Source organism: Lates calcarifer, linkage group LG20, assembly GCF_001640805.2.
Source record: "Lates calcarifer isolate ASB-BC8 linkage group LG20, TLL_Latcal_v3, whole genome shotgun sequence".
Classification (NCBI taxonomy): Eukaryota; Metazoa; Chordata; class Actinopteri; family Centropomidae; genus Lates; species Lates calcarifer.
The window spans coordinates 178,116-201,292 of NC_066852.1; the positions used below are offsets into that span (position 1 = coordinate 178,116).

At 40.5% G+C, this 23,177-nt stretch overlaps 2 protein-coding genes and 3 non-coding genes across 8 annotated transcripts; 2 read left to right on the forward strand and 3 right to left on the reverse strand.

Moving 5' to 3' along the window:
- Window positions 1–1,298: 1,298 nt before the first annotated feature.
- On the reverse strand, window positions 1,299–1,370 carry trnae-cuc (transfer RNA glutamic acid (anticodon CUC)). The gene has a single exon. It is a non-coding gene; the product is annotated as a tRNA-Glu (tRNA).
- A 596-nt stretch (window positions 1,371–1,966) lies between these two features.
- On the forward strand, window positions 1,967–2,038 carry trnaw-cca (transfer RNA tryptophan (anticodon CCA)). The gene has a single exon. It is a non-coding gene; the product is annotated as a tRNA-Trp (tRNA).
- Window positions 2,039–3,575: 1,537 nt separating this feature from the next.
- LOC108896043 (neutrophil cytosolic factor 1) lies at window positions 3,576–10,715 on the reverse strand. The gene is made up of 11 exons (XM_018695064.2): window positions 10,549–10,715; window positions 10,267–10,347; window positions 10,085–10,160; window positions 8,633–8,798; window positions 8,485–8,543; window positions 7,861–7,983; window positions 7,624–7,731; window positions 7,411–7,528; window positions 6,395–6,508; window positions 5,429–5,583; window positions 3,576–5,312 (listed from the first exon to the last, which is right to left on the reverse strand). Exons 1-11 carry the CDS (start codon window positions 10,618–10,620, stop codon window positions 5,149–5,151), a joined length of 1,236 nt encoding a protein of 411 aa, XP_018550580.1. The 5' UTR covers window positions 10,621–10,715; the 3' UTR covers window positions 3,576–5,148.
- A 2,101-nt stretch (window positions 10,716–12,816) lies between these two features.
- On the reverse strand, window positions 12,817–23,011 carry LOC108896039 (NACHT, LRR and PYD domains-containing protein 3). 4 transcript variants are annotated; one of them, XM_051078845.1, is made up of 12 exons: window positions 22,993–23,011; window positions 20,932–21,069; window positions 20,694–20,819; window positions 20,461–20,580; window positions 20,015–20,093; window positions 19,627–19,852; window positions 17,656–19,459; window positions 17,360–17,533; window positions 16,999–17,172; window positions 16,746–16,919; window positions 14,835–14,881; window positions 12,817–14,721 (listed from the first exon to the last, which is right to left on the reverse strand). In XM_051078845.1, exons 2-12 carry the CDS (start codon window positions 21,018–21,020, stop codon window positions 14,189–14,191), a joined length of 3,546 nt encoding a protein of 1,181 aa, XP_050934802.1. In that variant the 5' UTR covers window positions 21,021–21,069; window positions 22,993–23,011; the 3' UTR covers window positions 12,817–14,188. The 4 variants fall into 4 exon arrangements, with proteins under 4 accessions (XP_050934802.1, XP_050934801.1, XP_050934804.1 ...); XM_051078844.1 differs by lacking the exon at window positions 22,993–23,011 and adding an exon at window positions 22,067–22,206; XM_051078847.1 differs by lacking the exons at window positions 17,360–17,533; window positions 22,993–23,011 and adding an exon at window positions 22,067–22,206.
- Window positions 23,012–23,061: 50 nt separating this feature from the next.
- On the forward strand, window positions 23,062–23,133 carry trnad-guc (transfer RNA aspartic acid (anticodon GUC)). Its single transcript has one exon. It is a non-coding gene; the product is annotated as a tRNA-Asp (tRNA).
- Window positions 23,134–23,177: the final 44 nt, after the last annotated feature.

The following is a 23,177-nucleotide window of genomic DNA, read 5'->3' on the forward strand; positions in this document are numbered from 1 at the left end:
ATCACTTAAAAGAAGCCCAAAACATTTTTTATTAAAGAGTAAGATCCTTTTTGCTTAACCAGAAACATCACTAAATATCAGTACCAGACTCCATTGACAGAAACACTAATTTTACCAAGCAGAACACAGAAGCTGCTGCCTCAGTCTGTTAATGCATTTGTATTATTCTTTGGTACTTTTACTTATATAAAGTATCTGATTACCTCTTCCACCACTGAAAGTCATATAATAACACAAACAAACGAACAGATGGAGGCAGTGGTACTCCAGCAGCTCCTGTTTTTCTGTTTGGTAAAATTCCTGTTTTTGTCAATGGAGCCTGGTGTTGATTTATAACGCTGAAAAATGCTAATTACTAATTATTTAAGTGCCTGTAAAGTCACATTAAATAACCACTCAACGCTTTTACAAAAATAGCTGTACTTGTCACTGTGCTGCACGTTTCTTTACGTTTTATTTTGAAGGGATAATCACCTGACATCCGGTTGTCTCCAGGTTAAATCGGGGTAACTTCACAGATCTCTCTGCAGCAGCCAAGACACGCAATCTCTGCAGAGGAGGGAAGATACACAAGAGAGAGACCAGAGGGCAACACCACCGTGTCCTGTAGTAATGACTGATTTATTTTAGTTTCACTGTTATTCAGTACTGATGTTTGAATGATATTAAATTAAATATTCATGTAATTGTTGCTATATATATCATGCATTTCCTTTTTAAACCTACCTACATAAGTCATATTTTGTTTTTATTTATCTGTATTAAATTATATGTATGTGTCTTATTTTTATTCATTTATTATTATCTTTTACATACTTGATAGTATATATTATTTTTCACCTGCTGGTCTGTACATAATGTATAATTAGATTTATTTATCGTTGCTCAGCCTTGTTGTCTTTGTGTCCTGGTAAACCTCGGCCTATAAAGCTGGTTCTGGTTGTGAAACTTTTCTTGCTCGTCTACATCTTGTGGTGTTCTCGTGTCTTTTCTTAGCCTCCTCTGCTCGGTGGACTTCGCTTAGCTTCATTTTCACTTCCTCAGTCTGTGGTTGTTACACAAGAGTCAAGGAAGTCAAGTATAAAACACAGTAGAAATCATTTTGTTATTATGGTGCAGCTGAGATCATGCTAATGCTAATGCTAGCCAACTATCAGTGCTAACATGATGCTCTTAATGGACTTTAAAGAAACAGTACAACATCAATGGGAAATGCTTACTTACGCTCTTCTTGCATTAGCATGTTGACATTAACATGTTCAATCAGTGTGTGGTCCTCTCTCTCAAAAAAACTCTTGTTCCCTGACCGGGAATCGAACCCGGGCCGCGGCGGTGAGAGCGCCGAATCCTAACCACTAGACCACCAGGGACAGTTAACATACGGGCCTTCAACCTCCATTATATAGTTACACTCAATGTTAGCTAGTTAGTACTCGACAGTTTTGGAGCGACTTTAAACGAAGTTATTTCGTGTACGTCAACCGTAGCTCAGCGGTTATAAAGTGCGCAGTATTCCTCCGCTCGTCTCGGAGATGGCTAACCCGGTTACCGTGTCCTGAAGTTAGCTAACTGACCAGCTAACGTTAATAACCGGCAGCTACCGGCAACTAGTGTCGTGTGTTACAGTCGGCGTTGCCGTTAGTTGGCAAGTAGTTGTCAGTAATGCCGCGTGAATTTGACTTTATCTCCACACCTCGTCAGTGTCAGACATGTTTAAGGAGAAACAGCTACAGGTGAGTTTGTTTTATCCACACGCATAACACGACTTTCCTCCATTCAGCTACATATTAGCATAACATTAGCTTGAGCAGCTGTTCTCTCCTCTCTGATGTGATGTTGTAGTTAGCAATGAATGCTTAATTGCAGAGGTTTATAAAACATATCATTAAATAACATTAAGAATATTCATTGTTGTTGTGAAGTCTGTTGTTATTCATATACCGGCATATTGCCCGTACAGGAACGGGACCTCGTGGCGCAACGGTAGCGCGTCTGACTCCAGATCAGAAGGTTGCGTGTTCAAATCACGTCGGGGTCAAACCTTTTCTATGTCATTTATCTAGTTTTCAATAATCAATGTTAGTGTTTGATTTATGGAACAACAACCACCCAGTCAATAGTGGACTAGAGTTATTTATCAGTAATTTAAAATCACTTCTGCTGTTATGACAGTAGAAGGAATTATGGTCTGTTTTGTCCGAACATCATATTCAGTTTATTGTCTTAGATGACAAAGAAAAGTATATTTTATCTTTATTTAAGAGGCTGGAACCAGCAAATATTGTAATGTGGGATTATAAAATATTAAGTTATGTGTGGTAGAAACAAGACATCTGTTCATTGCCAGACAATGAATCAACAGTAATGATATTGATAACTGATTAATTGTTATTCTTTAAGGAAAAACATTCACTTGTTAAAGCTTCTGATCCCAATATTTGCTGGTTCTCTTAGTTTTCTACAGTGATGGAAAGTAACTAAGTACATTTACTTGAGTACTGTATACTGTATGCACTCACAGGGGACATTTTACTTTTGATATTTAAAGCATATTTTTCTGATAAAACTTAACTTAGGTACCATTTACTTATTTTTAGTGTACTTATTGTGTGGTATCTGTACTTTTACTTAAGTAGAACTATAGTTCTTTTAGTTTTGGCCTGTTAGGGTGTCGAAATGATACAACTTGGGATCTGGGACTTGTACAGGGAATCAAACATTGATCGATTTATAAAGAAAACAATTACCTGATAACTCAATAAGGAAAAAATAGTCAGTAATTGCAGCACAGAAGCCGAGGTAGAAATAATAAGAGATATGATAAATGAAATAATACTGCATGCTTTCACATGTACAGAATATGTTTTTCCATATTAACATGCAGTTTGAGTAATGATATTAATATTTAAATTAACAGGAAGTGTCTTTATTTTGAAGGTATTTTACAGCTGATCAGAGGTGAGATGTTCTGGAAACTTCTGATGTTAAAATCAACTTTTTTTTTTTTGTCCTCGACCTCATTTCTAAATGTGCCGCAGGTTGTTGACGTTGATGCTTTTTAAAGACGGACCTACATTTTCTGTAACCTACATTCTGTCCCACAAAAAACCTGGAAAACCTTTGTTCACTTTGTCTTTTTAGTGTTTAAGAAAGTCCAATAAAAGTCACAGGGATTATTTTATAAACTGACATATTTAAACTAAGATTGAGTTTCTGCATCTTTTCAGAGGAAATCACTGCTAATACCTTATTTTTATCATAAACTGAGACTAATTTAAAGGAACATGTAAAGCTGAAATTAACCAGCAGCTATTTTGATAATCTATTGATTGTTTCAGACATTTTCCATTGCAGGTTCCAGCTACTAAAATGTGAGTTTTTTTCTTTGTAAATCAACTATATTTGAGTTTAGTTGTTTAATTTAGACAAAACAAGCAACTTTTTTTCTGTTTTTATCATTTCATACACTAAACTGTCACTTGATTAATTTCTTGGTCTGTCGTGACACTGGTCAGACTTATAGATAATGAAAATAATTATTAGCTAGAGCCAGAGAAATATTAAAAGAGAAAAGCTTACTGTGTTGTTTTTTTTATTGCATACATTTATTAAGCAAATAAATTAAAAAAAGCTCTACAGTTTGCAAAAGTCAGAGGTCACAAACACAAATATTTTCTCAGTAAAACTTTTCTGAACAAACACTGCGATCAAATGAATTCACCTTTAACTAGGAACGTACTCTTCATTTAGCTTCTGTGGACACCAGCGAGGTAGAGCTGAACACGTCAGACTAAAGCAAAACAAAGTTAAAAATATATGCGTCTTTTGCAGTTTTTTGTCATTACATCACCTGAACGCATAGCTTAGCATAGCTTAGCATAGCTTAGCATAAAGACTGAAAACAGTGGGAAACAGCTAGCCTGGCTCTGTCCTACAGTAACAAAACTCCAGCTACCAGCACCTCTGAAGCTCGACTGACAACTGCTCAGAGTCAAGAAAAAGTTACATAAACTCCCATAAGATGGAGAATTGTTGATTTTCACTTTGGTCCAGATTAAATTAATGAGATATAATGCGTTATTTATTGAGCCAGGCTGCACAGACACATATGTCAAGATAATACACTTAATGATACACAGGTTCCTCTGGAGAAAGCCAGGAAGCTGAACCATAATGATGCTGCTTTCTTCAGATAACGTCACAAAACAATACTTTTAATAATAATTTTCAGAGGAAAATGGGATTTTGTGGTTTGTTGATGCATCTGCGCCACAGTGTTATTCTTGATCTGACCATCAGATGGTGCCAAAGTAAGGTTGTTGGGTTTTTTTTAAAACCTAGTGGCTCACAGTGGCTCAATGAATAACTCTGTTGATACTCTATATTTGTCTTCTCACCAACAAATCCCATGAAAACACCAAAACAACAAATTTTGTGTGATATATCTTATTCCTCTCAGCTCTATTTTAGTACCAAAATTATTAAATCAGAGTTGCACTGGGTGACGTGTTCCTTCATTAGTATAAACATACACACTGTTCTGCCCTAAAAACTCACTATGGCACCAAAGGTGGATTAATCCAAAGCAGAAAATAGTCCCCAACAAAAGCATTGGTTTCTTCCTTTGTCTGAAAAACTACAGTTTAGCCTTTTACACCAAATCAACTCTGGTTCTTGAACTGGTTCTGTTCAAGATTGTTAGAATGTGAGATGGTGCATCACACTGATTATCTTTGAGCATTAGCAGTTTATAACCTAATATTTTTTGGTTCCAGCTGGGAACCGACTTTTCAGCTTCCAAACCATTTTATTTTTGGTTGAAAAGCTCCAAACCTGTTCCATGTTAGGAAATTGCTGTTTTTTTATATTTGTCAGATGTTTTTAAAGATTTACGTCCTCAGTAGCAGCCATAAATGTTATTGGTTTTGGTCTCTTTATGGGACTTGATGATAATAAGTAAAATATAGAATAATACCGGCCTTGTTCTTTAAAGTCTCAATTAAATATGGAAATAGTTTCACCTTATTGACCATTTCCACTCCTTACAATAAACTGTCATGTAAGAAAATAGCTAAAACCCACTAAATCTTTCAAGCTCTCAAAAGGCCATTTTGTTGTGACTCTTACGACATAGGATGAGTCCCCACTTTAACTCCCGGAGCTGGAGCGTGACTTGTGGATGCTGACTTTCTTGCGGGTGTTGACGGTGCAGCGCTCCAGGATGAGTTCTGGACTCGGCCGGGGAGGGATGACCGGAGCCTCCCTCTTCAGCTCGCCCTCTGAACTGGAGTCCGACACCTTGGGGATGTTGTCTGTTGGTTAAAGAAAAAACAAAATGATTAGTTTTGTATGTGCGTTAGGTGGCTTTGTGGGTAGAATTTTGTGCCAAACAAACTGTAGTGTGTCTGTATCAAGAGGTTTTCATTACTCTGGTTTTTCCTCTCCCTCAGCGGGGACTTCGCAACGATCTTGGAGTTCCTGCCCTTCTCCTGGAGGTATCGACGACTGTTCCTTCTGTAGGCGTCCTGGCTGAGCCGCTGGCGAGACTTGTTGTGGATGCTCTTGGCGTTTCTGATGGTGGATCTGAGGCGGCAACAAGGACACACACAGATTCATACAGGTCAGGATGATGGTCAGGTTCTCTCAAAACCCTCAAAACCCCAGAATATGTATGCTACAATATGAGTGGATACTTAGAAACTTAGACTTAGATCCCTTTGGGATCAATAAAGTCCGTACGATATGATCTCCCTCTAACTGAGTGATAATCAGCGGCTTAAACTGCTGGAATCAGGCCCAACAAGTTCCAGAGTGATGCTGAACTGTAGATCAGTTAAAAAGGCTTAGAAGTCATTAAAAACCAGCGTTCATCTGATATCCAGCCAGGAAACTGACAGAAATAATAAGAATTATGAACAGAGTTTGGTGTGTTTGTCACAGTCACAGCACTTCCTGCTTCTGAAACCGGGGATCATGGGTAATATACACTGCTCGGACCGTGTTCCAGTTAAGTGAGTAGGACTATTGATACACTATTGATAGTCTTTGTGTTCTGCACATGAAAACCACTTCAACTCAAAAATAATCAGACTCAGGGTCCAGCAGAATTAAATGCCACTCCACCAAAGTCAGATGTAATTTAGTGCAGGTTTTATGTGCATATCTCTCGTCCGTCGGCAGGAAAGAGAAACGAAATCAGAAACTCTGGTGCAACAGAGCAAGAAAGTGAAGACAACTCACTTCCCTTTTTGTCTGAAGTGACACAATAAAACACCAGAGTGGCAACAGAGGAGCTACGTGCAAACCTGCACATTTGTGATTATCAGGTCATTAGTAAATAATTTAGTTTCAGCCGTAATGTTTGAATGAATCCATTGTTTTTAGTGCGGTGTACCTGCGAGGTGGTGGTTTCTGTCCCTTCAGCTTCGTCCTGCCTGCCTCATATTGCTCTTTGTTGCCGGCCCTCTGCAGGAACATGGAGGGGAAATGTCCAGTCTCTTCTCCTTTTCTGCACCAAAAACAAATCAAAATCAATTAGAAATATTCATGGAAACAAATGTAATGAGTACAAGTGTAGAATATGTAAATAACCAGCCCAACACTTTGGTTCAGGGTCAAATATCTTAACTTTTTGAACGGAAGTTATTGTACAAACATTTATGGTCGCAAGAGCGTGAATCTTAAAGTCTGTGGTGACCCTTTCACTTTACCTCTAGATTTTCCCTTTGCAACCAGTTCAGTTTATGTTAAGGTACAACTAAACTGCCACAGCAGATACATATTGTAGGACATAAAATCCCTGGCTGTATTATGTTCAAATGAAAATGACACATATCCAGAGATTGTGTTACTGTGCAATCCCAGAATATTACAGCTGTGACCTGAGCTATGAGCCAATACATTCATTCTACAGGGAGTTAAACAAAGAGGGATTTTTGGAGGACTGATGAATATCTGTCCATATGTTGTCGCCACTTTACAACTGGTTTGCAGTTTTTAAGGAAAAGAACTTGGGATATATGCAACTTTCTTTATCTCGTCAGGATCAGTCTGTTTGCAGCAGCTTGCCTAAAAAAAATCAGAACTACACTGTTAAATGCTTGTCAAACAGCTCCAGAAACCCCCTTCCCCATAACACACTTCTCCTTGTTAGTATAGTGGACAGTATCTCTCCCTGTCATGCAGAAGACTGGGGTTTGATTCCCTGATGGGGAGTTGATAGTATTATTTGCAAATTTCAGATTAATAAGAGGCCTTTCACCTGGATCTGTCTACACTTCACCTCAAAGTCCAGTTTCTATGATTAGCTTGCGCTCTCCCAACCCTACCAGAGCCAACCTTGTAGAACTGCTATTTAACATGGAGTGTAGTGTAATAGTAGTAGTAGTGTAGTTTTTGTGTTTATCGTACCTGACAACCCACCAGCCGTCCAGCAGCTTGTGAATGACCTCGATGGTTTCACCCACCTCCAGAGAAATCTCATCCTCCTGCTCGGCCTTGTAGACATCAGTGGTCATGTACAGCTCTCCTGTAGGGAAACACAGGCCTGTTAATAAAGACTGACTGGCTTAAGAATAAGATTAAGAACAACATTTAGGTAAGAAAACTATGTTAACAGCTTGCCTTCATAGTTGGGTTCGGCTTCCTCAGCCTCCTCTGGGTTGTCCAGAGGCTCCAGGTAGGACGCAGGAACCCAGCCTCGTTTAAACTCGCACTGGCAGAACCACCAACCTGAACACGAGACCAGGACCAGAGCAGATCAGAACGTGACGACAGCGACAGTAGCTGTAGCAGCACATACGATCCTCAAGGTTTTGGGTTCTTGAAATTAAAATAAAGTTTGTCACAGTTTTTTCTCACCGTTCTGATTTTTCTCCACGATCTCCACCAGGTCGCCGGTGTGCAGATTGATCTCATGTTTGGACGTCTTGGTGAAGTCTGCGATCACTCTGTAGCTGTCCAATATGATGGGGCCAGAAATGTCTGAGAGGTAAAAACACAATATTCTTTTTTAATTTAAGGATACAACCTCTGACATTAACAGGACACTGATCTAGTAGTCCAGTAGCCGGATTTCAAAGTCTTGCTCAGCTTTCCTCGTTAGTATAGTGGACAGTATCTCTGTCTGTCACACGGAAGACCAGCGTTTGATTCCCCAATGGGAAGGAATCATTTATTATTTACAAATTCCCCCCGTATTGGACCTAAAAAGTTTGTCTTATCCTTTTTTCCAACATCAGAATTGGAAGGCTCAGTCGGTTTGCAGGGGTCTAACTCTACCGGAGTTATCCTTTAACTCAGAGAGACAAGGCTGCGCTTAATCTCTAACCACAAACTATAAAGACTTTAAGACTTGAAATATAGTTCTTAGTAACTCAGTCTCTCATTTGAGGCCTGGAATCAGAGAGAAAGAATCTTTTTAAAAAGGAACTCCTCGATCCCAGTGAAAATTATCCTTGACAAACAGTTAAAAATGTCTCTTACCAGACGCGTTGCCTCGGTTCAACTCCCTGGACACCACAAATGTCTCGTTTCTTTTCAGTCTGTGGGGGAAATTTAACAGTTAGATCTGTTTTGAAGTGATGCAACCTGTCTGGTCTAACATATTGGCTGTAATGCGTGTGATACTGACGTGTTCGGGGCAGATGGGTTTTCGTCCTCGGGTCGGACCTTGAAGAAGTTGGTGAGGTGTTTGCAGCGGGAGATGTGAGGCGGCAGGTTGACGAGCGAGCGACAGTAGTCGGCCAAGGTGCTCTGCCTGGTTTCTGTCGATTTCTGGGTGTCAACCCACCGCGGCGCTGAACACACAGACACATCAATTTATTAAACAGTCGCAACCGTTTTGTTTCTTTAGGAAAATATAAAAAAATGGATGAGTTAGTAGAACCTCAAATGATACAGCAGAAGGAGGTTCTTTACTGAGCAAGTGAAGACATTGTGCAGGTGTTTCTTCTTCCTTACATGTGTCGCCTACGCATCAAAGATCATCCAAGCATGCAAGAGCTTTCTTGATGAGTTACAAATATTTTCCAAAAACTGCAAAGTTATAATCAGAAATGATCTAGTATCTGGAACATATTAAATGCATCTGTGTAGGTAACTGCTGCTGCTGCTGCTGTTGCATCAGCTCAGAGGTTTGGTTTTTGCTTCTCCTTCTCCAACTTGCAACACATGTTTTTGTAATTAATGTTTCATAAGGAGGAATGTGCAAAGTTTGAGTTCTGTTTTCATGAACAGGAATTGATGTGGTGAGAACACAGACCTGCATCATGTTTAATTTTTTTTTTTCCGTTTGTGACACCTGGATTTTTTTTCAAGTGAAAGGAAGAAGTGACTTTAGCTGCAGCTGAAAGAAAACTTTCAGTTGGCTTTCAGTCAAGTGGGAAATGCCCCAAAATCCACATGTTGCAGTAGTTCTCAAAAGCTAATTTCACTTTTAATTAGTGTCTGTTCTGAGCTGTTATTCCTCTTTTCTCAGATTCAGATTTCTCAAATTTTTTCATTTAATTCTATAGTACCTGTTGGTTTTTGGAACTTTGTGGAACAATGAAACTTTTCCTCGAGCTCCACAAATAAACAAACTTAATAACCAGTTTAAGACACTTTAAAGTGAAGCATATTTTATATTTTCTAGTGTCAGTTTTTTCTTAAGAGTTAACACAACTTCTCTTAAAGCCTTGAGCTGTTTCCTAGTTCTTCTTTTCTGGTCTCGTCTGGTTTATCTGTGTCTGGTTGTAAACTCAGTTCAGAGCCACATTTGGACACAGTGATTTCAGCCTCGCTGTTGCCTTGTTTATCATTGCTTCAACAAACCATACAGAGAAAAAAAAAGAGAAGTGGACATGTCCACATGTGCTCAATAACCACAGGTGCTTCCTGAAAGAACATTACAGCATGCAGAGGGACTTTTAACTTTTTCCCTTGTCTTTAAAAGGCCTCCTCTATGACTTCACACTTATTCTTGATTATCTTTTAATGCTAGTCTGGGATTTAATGTGGTGTCATGGAAGGAAAACGAGCACCAGAAAGTGATGTAAATCGTATAAACAGCTCAAATATAATGAAAATTATTCTTGTTTCTTACCTGGTAATGAAGGAATGATTCTGTCCTTCCTTTCTATTTGACCAGCCTCGATGGGAAACATCTCCTTCAGCGATTTCTGTGACCAAAACAAAAAGTAAATCTGAGTACAGATCCAAAAGCCGCATTTTTGTTTTGTTTTTTACATCAGCTGGGCTTTTACTTTGTAGTGCAGAGGAACTCACGTGTAAGGTGTGCATCTCAGGATACGTCCTGTAGATCAGCTTCTCTGTGAGGTCGCTCCATTTCACCATCAGCATGTACACCTGCAAACACAACAGGAGACTTGACGGTTTTCAGAGGCTAAATCCGCGATTTAAGCTTCTTTGTTTAAGTCCTTGATCACCTGAACTGAACCATGATGCAGGCCTATTGATTATTTTTTCAAAAAAGTCTCAAAATGTGAAGATTTAAGGAGGATTCAGAGCTCACTGAGCAGTTTGTGAGGTGAGGGGTTTGAGCCTTACGTAGTGCTGACTCGGGAAGTCTCGTTTCTCGAAGCCCAGCAGCTCCACATGCCTGACGTAGATCTCCTCCATGACGAGGTACAGACGACCGACAGAGTCAGAACTGAGAGTAAAAGCAGCAGTAGAGAGGCTTATATACTGTGTGTGTGTGTGTGTGTGTGTGTGTGTGTGTGTGTGTGTGTGTGTGTGTGTGCACAGTACCATCAACATACCACAAGAGTTACTTCCTCTTCACATGTATTTTTATCCTCAAGCAGAAGACTGGTTTAAATCAGTCACACATATTTTAAATTCAGTCTGTGATCACTGATAACAGATTGGCAGAGTTAAGGGAATTGGAGATGGGGATAAAAGTTGGTGGTGCACATTAACACCCACCCACACAGGTGTGTTTTCATCTAAAGCTGTGATAATGGACGCACAGGTGAGAGTTTTATTATGACTCTGTCCTGGAGACAGCTTTGGGTTTGTCCCATTCTCATGAAGGCGAGATCTTAGCAACGCCTCGAGGGAATGTCTTCAAATTTGGCACAGAAGTTCACTTTGACTCAAGGATGATCTGATCTGATTGGATTTTGGTGGTCAGAGGTCAAAGGTCAAAGTTACAGTGACGTCACAAATTACATTTTTGGCCATGTGATCAAGATATCTCAAAAGCGAATTTTTGACTTTGATTCTTTTTTCTTTATATCCTTTAGAGACACAAACTCAAAGAGTTCAGCTTTGTTTTACTCTGAGCTGTGAGTTGTCAAATACACAAACACACATGACAACACTTAAAGTATCAGAAGTAGAAACTCTAGTAGTCAGTGAGGTATTATGTTCTCGTGTTGTCTGTCCACCCCATTCTTGTGAACGCGGTATCTCTCTAACACCTCGACGGTGGGTATTAGGGTATTAGGCCAGAACTGGGGAATCCCCGTGCTAATTATGTTACAGTTCGGCTGTTTCACCCCTGGTTCCCTTTTAGTTTTCCTCTGTGTTTCCCCTCCATTATGTGGTTTGTTTGACCTTGTTTGTTGTGTGTGTGTGACTTAGATGCAAGTGACAGATCAAACCAGTTATCATTCTGTGAAATTCATTTGTTTTATCAGCAAAACAGACACACAAGCAAACAATACTATTGTCCTCATTGTCTCGTTTACTCAGAGACGGTGAGTTTACGGAATGTCCCTGAACACACCATAGTCACAGCAGTTTCCGTAGTGTAGTGGTTATCACGTTTGCCTAACACGCGAAAGGTTTGAAAATGGGCAGAAATACGCCTTTATGCTGCTCCTAACCTCATCAACGCCACCCGTTCACTGCAGCCAAACTCTCAGTTTCTGCTCTTGCTTATACATCGTCTCCTGTGCTTCTGATTGGGCTATTTAAGTTAAAAACATTATTTGTGGGAATTTGTGGAAATTATCTTTTCTTAGTGAGTTTACCTGCGTTTAAAAAAACCTGCATATACGCACTAATTTTGGATTAAAGAGGGTGTTACATCAGGGTCAGTAGGGGTCAGACAACTCATTTTCACCACATGGCCTTCTGGGAGGATAATCCAAGCGTGAGTTCAGGAGCTTGTGGAGGATTTGTCACAGTCCAAAATTATAAATGCATGTGGGAGGAGAGGCATTTCTCTAAAGCATAGCATTTCTCCAAAATGTTTTGTCTTTTTTTTTTACCTCAAAGGCAGTAAGTGGTCAAATTTGAAGAAATTGCGCAAGTTAAGAATTCCCCTCTGAAGTGTTTCTCAATCGTCTGTAACAAGGAATCACCATGATGACTTCACCCTGCATGTTCACACCAACTCCCATCATTTCACACACAAAAACATGCAGAATATATGTTTGTTTTTAATATATTTTGGCAACTGCTTGTGTGTCGTCACTCGTGGGCTTTCAGAGGGGCTTTCAGCTCAACTTGTATTTTCCGAAACGTTTGCACCAGCAAGGAGGAACAAAAACAGTGTAAAAAGAAACACAAACAAACCCACATGGGTAATACTTCCTCAGTGAGCGCGGCACAAGATTTTTTTTGTTTGTTTTGCAGTGAAGGTGTTTATTTCTGGAGAAAACAGATGACTTCCTTCCACTGCCCATGAGACATCCAGGGTCACATTACTGTCACTGAGGGAGCTGATAATGACTCACAGCTTTTATTACTAGTTAGAAACACACACACATCACCTGCTGTGTGTATATTTGTGTTCATATGTTAAATTCAGCATAATTTCCCTGTCTTTAAAACTCTGCTGAACCTGAATTATGAGGACATTTCAAATAGAATACAATAGAATAATACTTTATTGATCCTTGACAGGAAATTACTTTGTTACAGCAGCACCAAATATAAATTGAGATTTTTAAAAAAATGTAGTGAAAATTTTAAAAAATAGAAATAGAAAACTAATAAATATAGTTTTAAAAAATTTGAAAACAGGAAATAACAGGTTACCACCCTCAGTCTTTGAGTAAGTAAGAAGTAAATGCCCCTTGACAACAGAAAGGCTCTCAGCCAGTTTATATAGAAACCAGTGTTGTGCACAACACAGTGCTTCTATACAGTATACCTTTACTGCCATCTAGTGGGCACTTAGATAAATACATCACATGTCAAGTGTGACACAGCCTGCAGTCAATAGATAATTAATATTTCTCTGTCTTGCACGTACCACGATTGTAGGGTTTTCCTTAAGAAACTGGTGAAGCAGCAGCACCCAAATGTAAAAGTCCTGAGACGACAAAAGGAAATTGGATGCATTAACACGTACTGAGGAGAAGACCTCGTCTCCTGTGCTTCTGATTGTGCTATTTAAGTTAAAAACATTATTTGTGGGAATTTGTGGAAATTGTCTTTTCTTAGTGGGTTTACCTGCGTTTAAAAAAACCTGCATATACGCACTAATTTTGGGTTGAAGAGGGTGTTACATCGGGGGTCAGTAGGGGTCAGACAACTCATAAAACAGCAAATCATCCACAATAATCTTTATATTTCATTAACATGTGTCCTGTCAATGCTTCTTGGACAGATCAGATAACTGTGCTCAAGATATGAGAATTTTCCGATGCTGCATTTACGTGTAAGGTTGCGGAGTGTTGCAACGCTGCAGTGCCTCAGGAGGAGCAGAGCAAGAGTTTAACCTCCTCTGGTTTAATTCAGGTTATTAAGGGAAGTCAGGGTTGATAAATCTTCTGAAAATCTAATTTGTAATTCGAGATGTAAGGACGTATAATGAATGTAATGCTGTTGTGTTGACTATTAACTTCATCCTGACAATAATTTCAGCTGCAGCCTCAGTACAAAGCTGAACCTGACATCAAGTCAGAATTAAATTTAAAAGTTTTCTATAAAGTGGTCTGCACTAATAGTTCTTTAATACTGAGTACAGTACAAATGGTTTCATTGTTGTCCTTTGGGACAATAAGTGATAGAGATTTCAACCTCCCAGTCATTTACTGTCAGAAAACAACAACAACTGGACTCTGTTCATTTGATTCATTTTACAGTCAAACTGTCAATCATGTGGAAAACATGTTGGGTTTACACTCTGCAGTTAAAACCAGCCAGAGATCAGGTTGGTACTAAATAACATCAGCTGCTGTGATCCTGGACTGGACTGATCTCTAACAGGAGGAGACTCTCTCTGCTACACTCAACACAGAGACACTGAGGAACCAGACCAGACTGTAAACCCAGGATACAGAGGTTCAGTGAATGTGGTGTTGAAGGTGTGGAGGTGGATCAGAGAGTCAGAGGAGACTCTGTAGAAGGACAGAGAGCCAGCAGGACAGTCCACATACACTGCTACTCTGTTAGAGACAGAGGAGGAGGAGGAGGAGGAGGAGGAAATGGATGTACCTGTCTTATTGTGACAGACAGAGTAACCAACATCAGAACAGAACAGTCTCCAGGACTGATCGTTCATTCCAAACAAACAGTCTCTGTCTCCTTTCCTTCTGATTCCTCTGTAACTCACTGAGATATAAACCTCTCCTCTCCACTCGACCTCCCAGTAACAGCGACCAGTCAGACCAGTTCTACACAGCAGCTGAGGACACTGATCAAATCTGTCTGGATGATCAGGATATGACTGATACCCTCTCACACGTGTCACCTTCCTGTTGTTGTCAGACAGTTTGAGTTTTGTGTTCACTGTGTTTGTGTCGATTGTGAGTTGACAGGAATCTGATGGAGAGAACAAGACACAACACAGCTGCAGTTATTGATCGATCATCTGATCATTGATTGACAGTTTGAAGCTGCTTTGTTTTCATCAATCAAATGAAAAACACACTTACACCTCCATGGACCTGGTCTCAAACACTGGACTCCACCAGGCTCCACCCTGAAAGGAGGAGGGGGGTCAGACCAGCACATTCTCTTTCAGCAGGACAACATGGACATTACATGGCTCTCATACACAGACTGTTTGATGGTTCTGTTCAGATGGAGGCTTGTATGTAATTTATCAAATTCAATTTACAAAAGTGATTTTATATACATATAAAAATATGTTAAACTACAGTATCTACTTAAATGTTTCAGAGAACATTTGTGAAAATAAAATGTCAAAATGTTGCTGAAATAATGTTCCAAACTACAAGATCATCATTCAGCATCGTGGTCCACACTTTGATTTTACCATTATATCTCTAAATAAACTGTAGATCCTCAACACTTTTCTTGTCTCCTTGTTAGGAATCTGCCTGAGCTCCTGGGTCTGTATTTATTTCTTAGTTTGTGCCTTGTAATTCTCTCTTTGTTCGAGGGCATCTAGAAAAATCAATAGCACAAAGAAAAAAATCAAAAATGCATAAAAATAATAATATTCATGAAGTTTAAAACATATTTGTTGGTTCTAAACATCCCTAATTCATCTTAAATATAAATAAGATGCTAAAGTGTCTTTACAGTGATTCTGTCATTCAGTGTAATGATGACACTGTGGTGTAACAGAAATTGCATCACACTATATAACAAAACTTTTACTTAAACATATATTACAGGCATTACCAATAGAATTAATAAATAAATAAAGTTAATCAGAGTTATTCACATCATCTACTGATTTCTATTAAAATCTAACAATAAAATTATTTTTGGTGTTTCACTGAATGACACAGGGTTTTGTAACTAAAGTTACCACATCATTAAAAGGTGAAATGATCAGATATTTCAGAGATAAATTCACCTTGTTGCAGAACCACAGGGGTCTTCAGGGGTCCTTTTGATGATGTCACGGTCACATGACTATCAGTTTTCAATATGATTTTAAAATGGCTTCTTTATCTTGTTACACTGAATGATTTCTAATGAACTGTGAATCTGGTACAAACGTCTCCTGTTTATTTCAGTACTTAAGATAAACAGCAAGACTTTGTCTTTTAAATATGACAAAGCCAACACTCATTCAAATATGACAAGAAAACAAATATACTAAGTTTATTAAAAGATGTAACGGTAAAATCAAAGTGCGGACCATTACACTGAATGGCAATTTTGCAGTTTGGAACATTGTTTCTCCCATATTTTAACATTTTATTTCCCCCAAACTTATCTGAAACATTAAAGTAGATACTGTAGTTTTATTTAATATTTTTTATGAATATAAAACCACTTTTGTAGATTTAATTTAATCTGGACACAAAAATGGCAGCATCATGTCGTTCACCCTGGTGCAACCTGATTTAATTCTCTTTTATTTTCTCCTTGGTTGGAGACACTGGAAGATAAATGTCTCTGAGCAGTGTTGATGGTGTTATTGTTGTTTGTGTGATATTATTAGTGAGTCAACACTGAACAGGTCTCTAAAGTCTTTAGGATTGTTGTGGTGAAATCACTCAGTCACTGGTTCAGGAGCAGTTAAACCAGCTGCAGCTGAAATGTTTCCAAGCTGCTTTGTGCTGATACAGCAGGAAATAAAGTAATTAAAAACATCTGTAGTGGTAATAAAGCTGAAACTCCTGCTCAGGTCACAGAATACAGCTGACAACAGCTGATTTCATCACTGTGACATCTTTTCTCCTCAATATGACTCAGTGAGTCATAATGAGAGACTGAAGTCATAATGAGGAGAAAACTCCTCTGTTGTTGTTGTTGAAGTCAAAGCTCTTGTGTAGAGATCTGTCATCAGCTGTGACAGAGAAAATGTTTCCAGCTCTTCCTCCTCTATCAGACATTGTCTGTGGCTGCAGCAGGCCTCTCCATACCTGAGAGTGTCCAGTCTCCAGTCTGGATCCTTCAGTCCAGCAGACAGCAGCTTCACTCCTGAGTCTCCTGGATGATTGTAGCTCAGGTCCAGCTCTCTCAGATGGGAGGGGTTGGAGCACAGAGCTGAGACCAGAGAAGCACAGCCTTCCTCTGTGATCAGACAACCTGACAGGCTGCAAGAGGTAAAGGCAACATGACAAAAAGGTAAAATGTACTGAGATAAATTTAGGAATATACTGTAAACATCCTGACCTGAGAGTCTCCAGTGAACAGTGTGGACTCTTCAGTCCAACAGACAACATCTTCACTCCTGAATCCTGCAGGTTGTTGTTACTCAGGTCCAGATCTCTCAGACTAGAGGACTGGGATCTGAGGACTGAGGACAGAGCTTCACAGCTTCTCTCTGAGAGGTTACAGCCACTCAGTCTGAAGAGACAATAATGAACAAAAGGACAAACAATATTTTTGTTAAACTGTAATCACCTTAAATATTGATACTGGACCAAACAACAATCGGAGATGACAAAGGTCTCAGTTTGGTACTCAGCTCATTAAGGGAAATAACAGACCTGCATTTTAACTCTAGGCCAAAAATAAAAAGACTTGATCTGACCTGAGAGTCTCCAGTGAACAGTGTGGACTCTCCAGTCCAACAGACAACATCTTCACTCCTGAATCCTGCAGGTTGTTGTTACTCAGGTCCAGATCTCTCAGACTAGAGGACTGGGAGCTGAGAACTGAGGACAGAGCTTCACAGCTTCTCTCTGAGAGGTTACAGCCACTCAGTCTGAAGAGATGATGATAAGGAATTAAAGAAGAAAGGAAATTAATTTGTCTCCTGTTGAAAAGACAGCAGTGTCTTTAAATTCTGATAACAAATCTAACTCTACATGTTCTGTTTGTACTTACAGAGCTTTGTTAGAGGCTTTGACCACTGGCAGCAGCCTCAGAAGAGCCTCCTCTGAAGCAGAGTATTTCTTCAGGTCAAACACGTCCAGATCTTTTTCTGAGGACAGTAAGATGAAGACCAGAGCTGACCATTGAGCAGGAGACAGTTTATCTGTGGAGAGACGTCCTGAATTCAGGGACTGTTGGATCTCCTCCACTAGAGAACGATCATTCAGTTCATTCAGACAGTGGAACAGGTTGATGCTTTTCTCTGCAGAGGGAGTCTCTACAACCTTCTTCTTGATGTACTGGACTGTTTCCTGATTGGTCCATCGGCCACTTCCTGTCTGTGTCAGCAGACCTCGTAGAAGAATCTGATTGGTCTGCAGTGAAAGGCCCAGGAGGAAGCGGAGGAACAAGTCCAGGTGTCCATTTGGACTCTGTAAGGCCTTGTCCACAGCACTCTGGTAGAAAAGTGTTGGTTCAGGTTTGTCTTTAAACAGTTTAGACCACAGGGAGGTTGTTTGTTCTTCTGACAGCAGATTGACTCCAGAGTTGATGAAGGTCAGATGGACATGAAGAGCAGCCAGAAACTCCTGAACACTCAGATGGACGAAGCAGAACACCTTGTCCTGGTACAGTCCTCTCTCCTCTTTAAAGATCTGTGTGAACACTCCTGAGTACACTGAGGCTGCTCTGATATCGATGCCACACTCTGTCAGGTCTGATTCATAGAAGATCAGGTTTCCTTTCTGCAGCTGCTCAAAAGCCAGTTTTCCCAGAGACTCAATCATCTTCCTGCTCTTTGGACTCCAGTGTGGATCTGTCCCAGATCCTCCATCATACTTGATGGTCTTCAGTTTGGTCTGAACCACCAGGAAGTGGATGTACATCTCAGTCAGGGTCTTGGGCAGCTCTCCTCCCTCTCTGGTTTTAAACACATCCTCCAGAACTGTAGCAGTGATCCAGCAGAAGACTGGGATGTGGCACATGATGTGGAGGCTTCGTGAGGTCTTGATGTGGGAGATGATCCTGCTGGCCTGATCCTCATCTCTGAACCTCTTCCTGAAGTACTCCTCCTTCTGTGGGTCAGTGAACCCTCTGACCTCTGTCACCATGTCAACACACTCAGGAGGGATCTGATTGGCTGCTGCAGGTCGTGTGGTTATCCAGAGGTGAGCAGAGGGAAGCAGTTTCCCCCTGATGAGGTTTGTCAGCAGCACGTCCACTGAGGTGGACTCTGTAACATCAGTCAGGATCTCAGTGTTGTGGAAGTCCAGAGGAAGTCGACACTCATCCAGACCGTCAAAGATGAACACAACCTGGAACTCTTCAAACCTGCAGATTCCTGCTTCTTTGGTTTCAGTAAAGAAGTGATGAACAAGTTCCACCAAGCTCAACTTTTTCTCTTTCAGCACATTCAGCTCTCTGAAAGTGAATGGAAATGTGAAGTGTATGTCCTGGTTGGCTTTGTCTTCAGCCCAGTCCAGAGTGAACTTCTGTGTTAAGACTGTTTTCCCAATGCCAGCCACTCCCTTTGTCATCACTGTTCTGATTGGTTCATCTCTTCCAGGTGAGGCTTTAAAGATGTCTTCTTGTCTGATGGTTGTTTCTGGTCTGTCTGGTTTCCTGGATGCTGTTTCAATCTGTCTGACCTCATGTTCATCATTGACCTCTCCAGTCCCTCCCTCTGTGATGTAGAGCTCTGTGTAGATCTGATTCAGAAGGGTTGGGTTTCCTGCTTTAGAGATCCCCTCAAACACACACTGGAACTTCTTCTTCAGGTTAGATTTAAGTTTACGTCGACAAACTGCAGCAACGTGTCCTGAATGAAGACACGAGAAACAATATCAATAAGTGATTTATAAAGTATATATGACAGTTTAATCCTCCTAAAGAATGCATATATGAACATATTTCCCTCCATGTGTTGAGACGTCAGTAAACGTCTCATTTCTCCATCATGTTAAATCTTTAGAGAAATCCTCTTACTGCTCTGCAGACAGTCAGCCAGCTCCTCCTGCTTCATTCTCCTCAGGAAGTTCAGTGTGATCTTCAGAAACTCCTCTCTGCTGCTCCTCTGCTCTTCATCCTCACCGTCCAACACCTCCTCATCCTCCCTCTGACTCTCTAAGCATTCTGGGTAATCTGGACTCAGAACCTTCTGGATCTTCTTCAGCTCGTTCTTCACAAAAGTGACGATGTTCTTCTCCAGCAGCTGGAACAGAAAACTATCTGAATGACTCCATCAAACTAAAATCATGGAGCCAAACATCAGATCCATGTTGGACACACTGACAATCCACTGGTCTAAAAAGTGCAGCATGGAGATTATTGTCAACACAACAGATGTAAAAGTAGTTGTTGTCCATGTACAGACCATAAATATGGAGTCCAGGTGTGTTTGATGCTGCTGGGCAGACTGACCACTGGGAACCTCTGAGCTCTCCTGGTCCACTCTGTGGAGGAATCATGAAGAATTAGCTCACATTATGTCTGTCCACACAGAGACAGACACAAGCTAAAGGTCCATCAAGTCATATTTGGATGTGAAGAGTGAATCAGACGACTCCCTGTAGTGGTAAAGGTTTACTAGTCCTGCTGATCCCACTGAGAATCAACAGCTCAGTCTGCAGCTGTTTGTAGCTTTCAGCTCAGTGTTTGGCTTCACCACTCACTTTGACGGCCGGAGTTTTACCTCCACCTTCCAGTGTGGACGTTCACAACAGATAGAAACACTTTGATTTCAGACGTGGTCCAACAACACGTCGTACAAACTAGTTCTTTTCTAGAAGAACCTGAGTCTCACTGTCAGTTACAGCTTACATCTGATCAGCTGATGGACGTCGGCCTTTAAACTCAATCAACCAGTTCTTTGACCGGTCACTCTTTAAAGACAGACAGCTGGGTTCAGGAGAGTCTGGTCTCTGCTGCTGGATCCTGAAACTAAAACAGAACTGATGAATCTGCATGTTGGATAAAAACTGATGGAAAATATGTTCAAACACAAAAACTAACTTTTACTGTGAAATGTCTTTCTGTCAGTTTGAAATTCTCACCTTCCATCAACAGACTTTCTAAAGTTCTGAGGACGATCCATTGACTTGTTGCTCTTCATGGACACACAGCTGGGTCCAGGTCCAGGTCCAGGTCCAGCAGAGTGTGGTGAGTGCTGCTGCTCTGGACTTGAACACAACACACACAGAGCAGTGAGTGTGAATAATGATGGTGCAGTGATGTGAGTGCTGAGCTCTGACATGGAGAAGAGTCATGGACAGTTAGAGATCCTCATCTCACCTCTGAGCTTTGGTCTGGCTCTCATGTTCCCCACACAGAGTGGTTTTAGAGGGAGGGACTCCCTCCTCTCTGTCCTCACTCTGATTCATGCTGCTCCATTCACATCCACATCAGCTCACACACACTTTCTACCTTCACCTGGAGAGGAAACACAAATCATTCATCTGCTCATCAACTCAGATCATTTCTCCTGGAGAAATCTCAGCTGCTCCTCCACTGATCTTCTTCTTTCCTCTTTCATATCAGAGTCAGTTGAATGCAGTCAGACAGCAGTGAGGCAGAGGAAGCTGCCATCAGCTGCTCTACTTCTATCAGTCCACTAGATGGAGTCATGGAGCTGCAGTCAGCAGCAGCTCAGCTCACACACATTCATGGACGATCATTTACATTCACTGACACACAGAAGGACTGTTGTTGGACCAGAACAGAAACTACAAACAGTTTCCAGTTGTTAAAGTCAGTCTGACGATAAACAGACACAGTAATTATTATAAGTTTCTTACTGAGAGATTCTTGTGGCTGAATAAACAGTGTGGACAGGTTTGGAGAAACAGTCTGATGCACTGAGGTGAACAAATAAAAACCACAGAACAGCTGTGAAGGTTTCTTCACAGTGAGTTCAATAAAAAACCATGAGCTCAGTCACACAACAGGAAGTTTCTACAGCACACTGTGGTTTCATGATGCAGCAGTTATTTCCTGGTTTAAAGACTAATTTCTGACGCAGTCTATAAATCCTACACTGTGATAATTCTCTGTTATAAATATGTAATGGAACTTGTTAATAAATGTGAAGGTGTCTTTTAGTCTGTGTGATCCACAGTCTGACTCTGGATCACATGTAAGGACCAGATGAGGCCTTATAAAGAGCAGAGCCAGGTTTACTGTTCTTTCTAAAAACGGTCAGAATGATTTCTATAAGAACAACAACAGTGTGAAGGTCCTCAGCCCCTCTGACTGCCACACTGAGTCCACATCAGTCCTGTAGTCCATCTAATCACACAGAAAGTCAGAGCTGTTCTTATTCTACCGCTTCAACTCCACATAAAACTCTGTTACAGTAACATCACAACAACGTCTGATTAACCGGAGGTAACGACAGGTAACGATAAAACATGAAAAACAGCTACATCACCTTCAGATGGAGAAAATGATCTGCGACAAGATGCTCGGTAAAAGAGAAACTAAACTAAAGAGGCTCAGATACTGTGTGTGTGTGTGTGTGTGTGTGTGTGTGTGTGTGTCCTGTGGTTTGGGTGGGGGAGGGGTGGAAGGACTCTCATGTACACACATATAAATGGTGAAATAATTCACCTTTAATAACTTCACTGTGCTGCTGTAAAATTATCAATGACTCCACACCTGCAGAGAAAAGGTGTGACACAGGTGAGCTGTTTCCTGGACTGACTCGGGCTCCACCTGTGATGGAGGCAGGCCAGGTAGGAAGGGCTGGAACAGGAGCAGATTTTCACAATAAGATGAGATTTTACAGGATGATTGTGACTCATTGAACTGATTGTAGTTGTAGTTGTATGTATAGTGATATCAGACAGACAGTCAATCAGAAATCAAAACAGAAGATTTGAGTTTTCCATTTCCACTTGTACTTTTTTGTTATACTGTTTGATAACAGATCAAATTTACAATCTAACACTTTGTTATATTTCATGACTTTAAAGTCCATGAAAGGACAGTTTACGGCGTGTTCTCGATTAAAGTACATGGCAGTAGTTTCCATAGTGTAGTAACTGGGTAGCAACACAAACTTTTCACTGTGAATCTTACAAATTTGTAAACGTATCAAACCAGAAATTATCAAGCATTTTAGATGTGGTCACGTGATTATTCTCACCTCTCCTTTTTAGTATAGTGGACAGTATCTGTCTGTGATGCTTAAGCCTGGGGTTCAGTTCCCCAGCAGGGGGAAATAGCAGTAGTTATGACTTTCATTGGAAGTAATTTTCTCTCACATTTCACATGTCAAATGGACACATTTTCCTGTATTTTAAAAACTTTGAAGTAATCTTCAGTATGCTCTAAAATGTGTCAAATTCTTATCACCTGCAGTTGACACAAAGTTTCAACAATCCGCTCGACAGTTGGATGTGGTCAGGTGATCGTCGTCACCTCTCCTCGTTAGTATAGTGGACAGTATCTCCGCCTGTCACGCGGAAGACCGGGGTTCGATTCCCCGACGGGGAGTCTTTTCTATCGCCGACTTTCTCGTTGCCCTGAAGACAACATGT

What these genes read in the sequence shown, in the direction of transcription:
- LOC108896043 (XM_018695064.2), bottom strand. Translation starts at nt 10,620, where the DNA reads ATGGAGGAGATCTACGTCAGGCATGTGGAGCTGCTGGGCTTCGAGAAA. An exon ending in GAACCGAGGCAACGCGTCTG is followed by an intron (nt 7,984 to 8,484) that starts GTAAGAGACATT and finishes TTTACCTCTCAG; the next exon opens with ACATTTCTGGCCCCATCATA. An exon ending in AGCCGAACCCAACTATGAAG is followed by an intron (nt 7,529 to 7,623) that starts GCAAGCTGTTAA and finishes GTTTCCCTACAG; the next exon opens with GAGAGCTGTACATGACCACT.
- LOC108896039 (XM_051078845.1), bottom strand. Translation starts at nt 21,020, where the DNA reads ATGAATCAGAGTGAGGACAGAGAGGAGGGAGTCCCTCCCTCTAAAACC. An exon ending in AAAGCCTCTAACAAAGCTCT is followed by an intron (nt 17,534 to 17,655) that starts GTAAGTACAAAC and finishes TCATCTCTTCAG; the next exon opens with ACTGAGTGGCTGTAACCTCT. An exon ending in GAGACCAGGTCCATGGAGGT is followed by an intron (nt 14,722 to 14,834) that starts GTAAGTGTGTTT and finishes TCTCTCCATCAG; the next exon opens with ATTCCTGTCAACTCACAATC.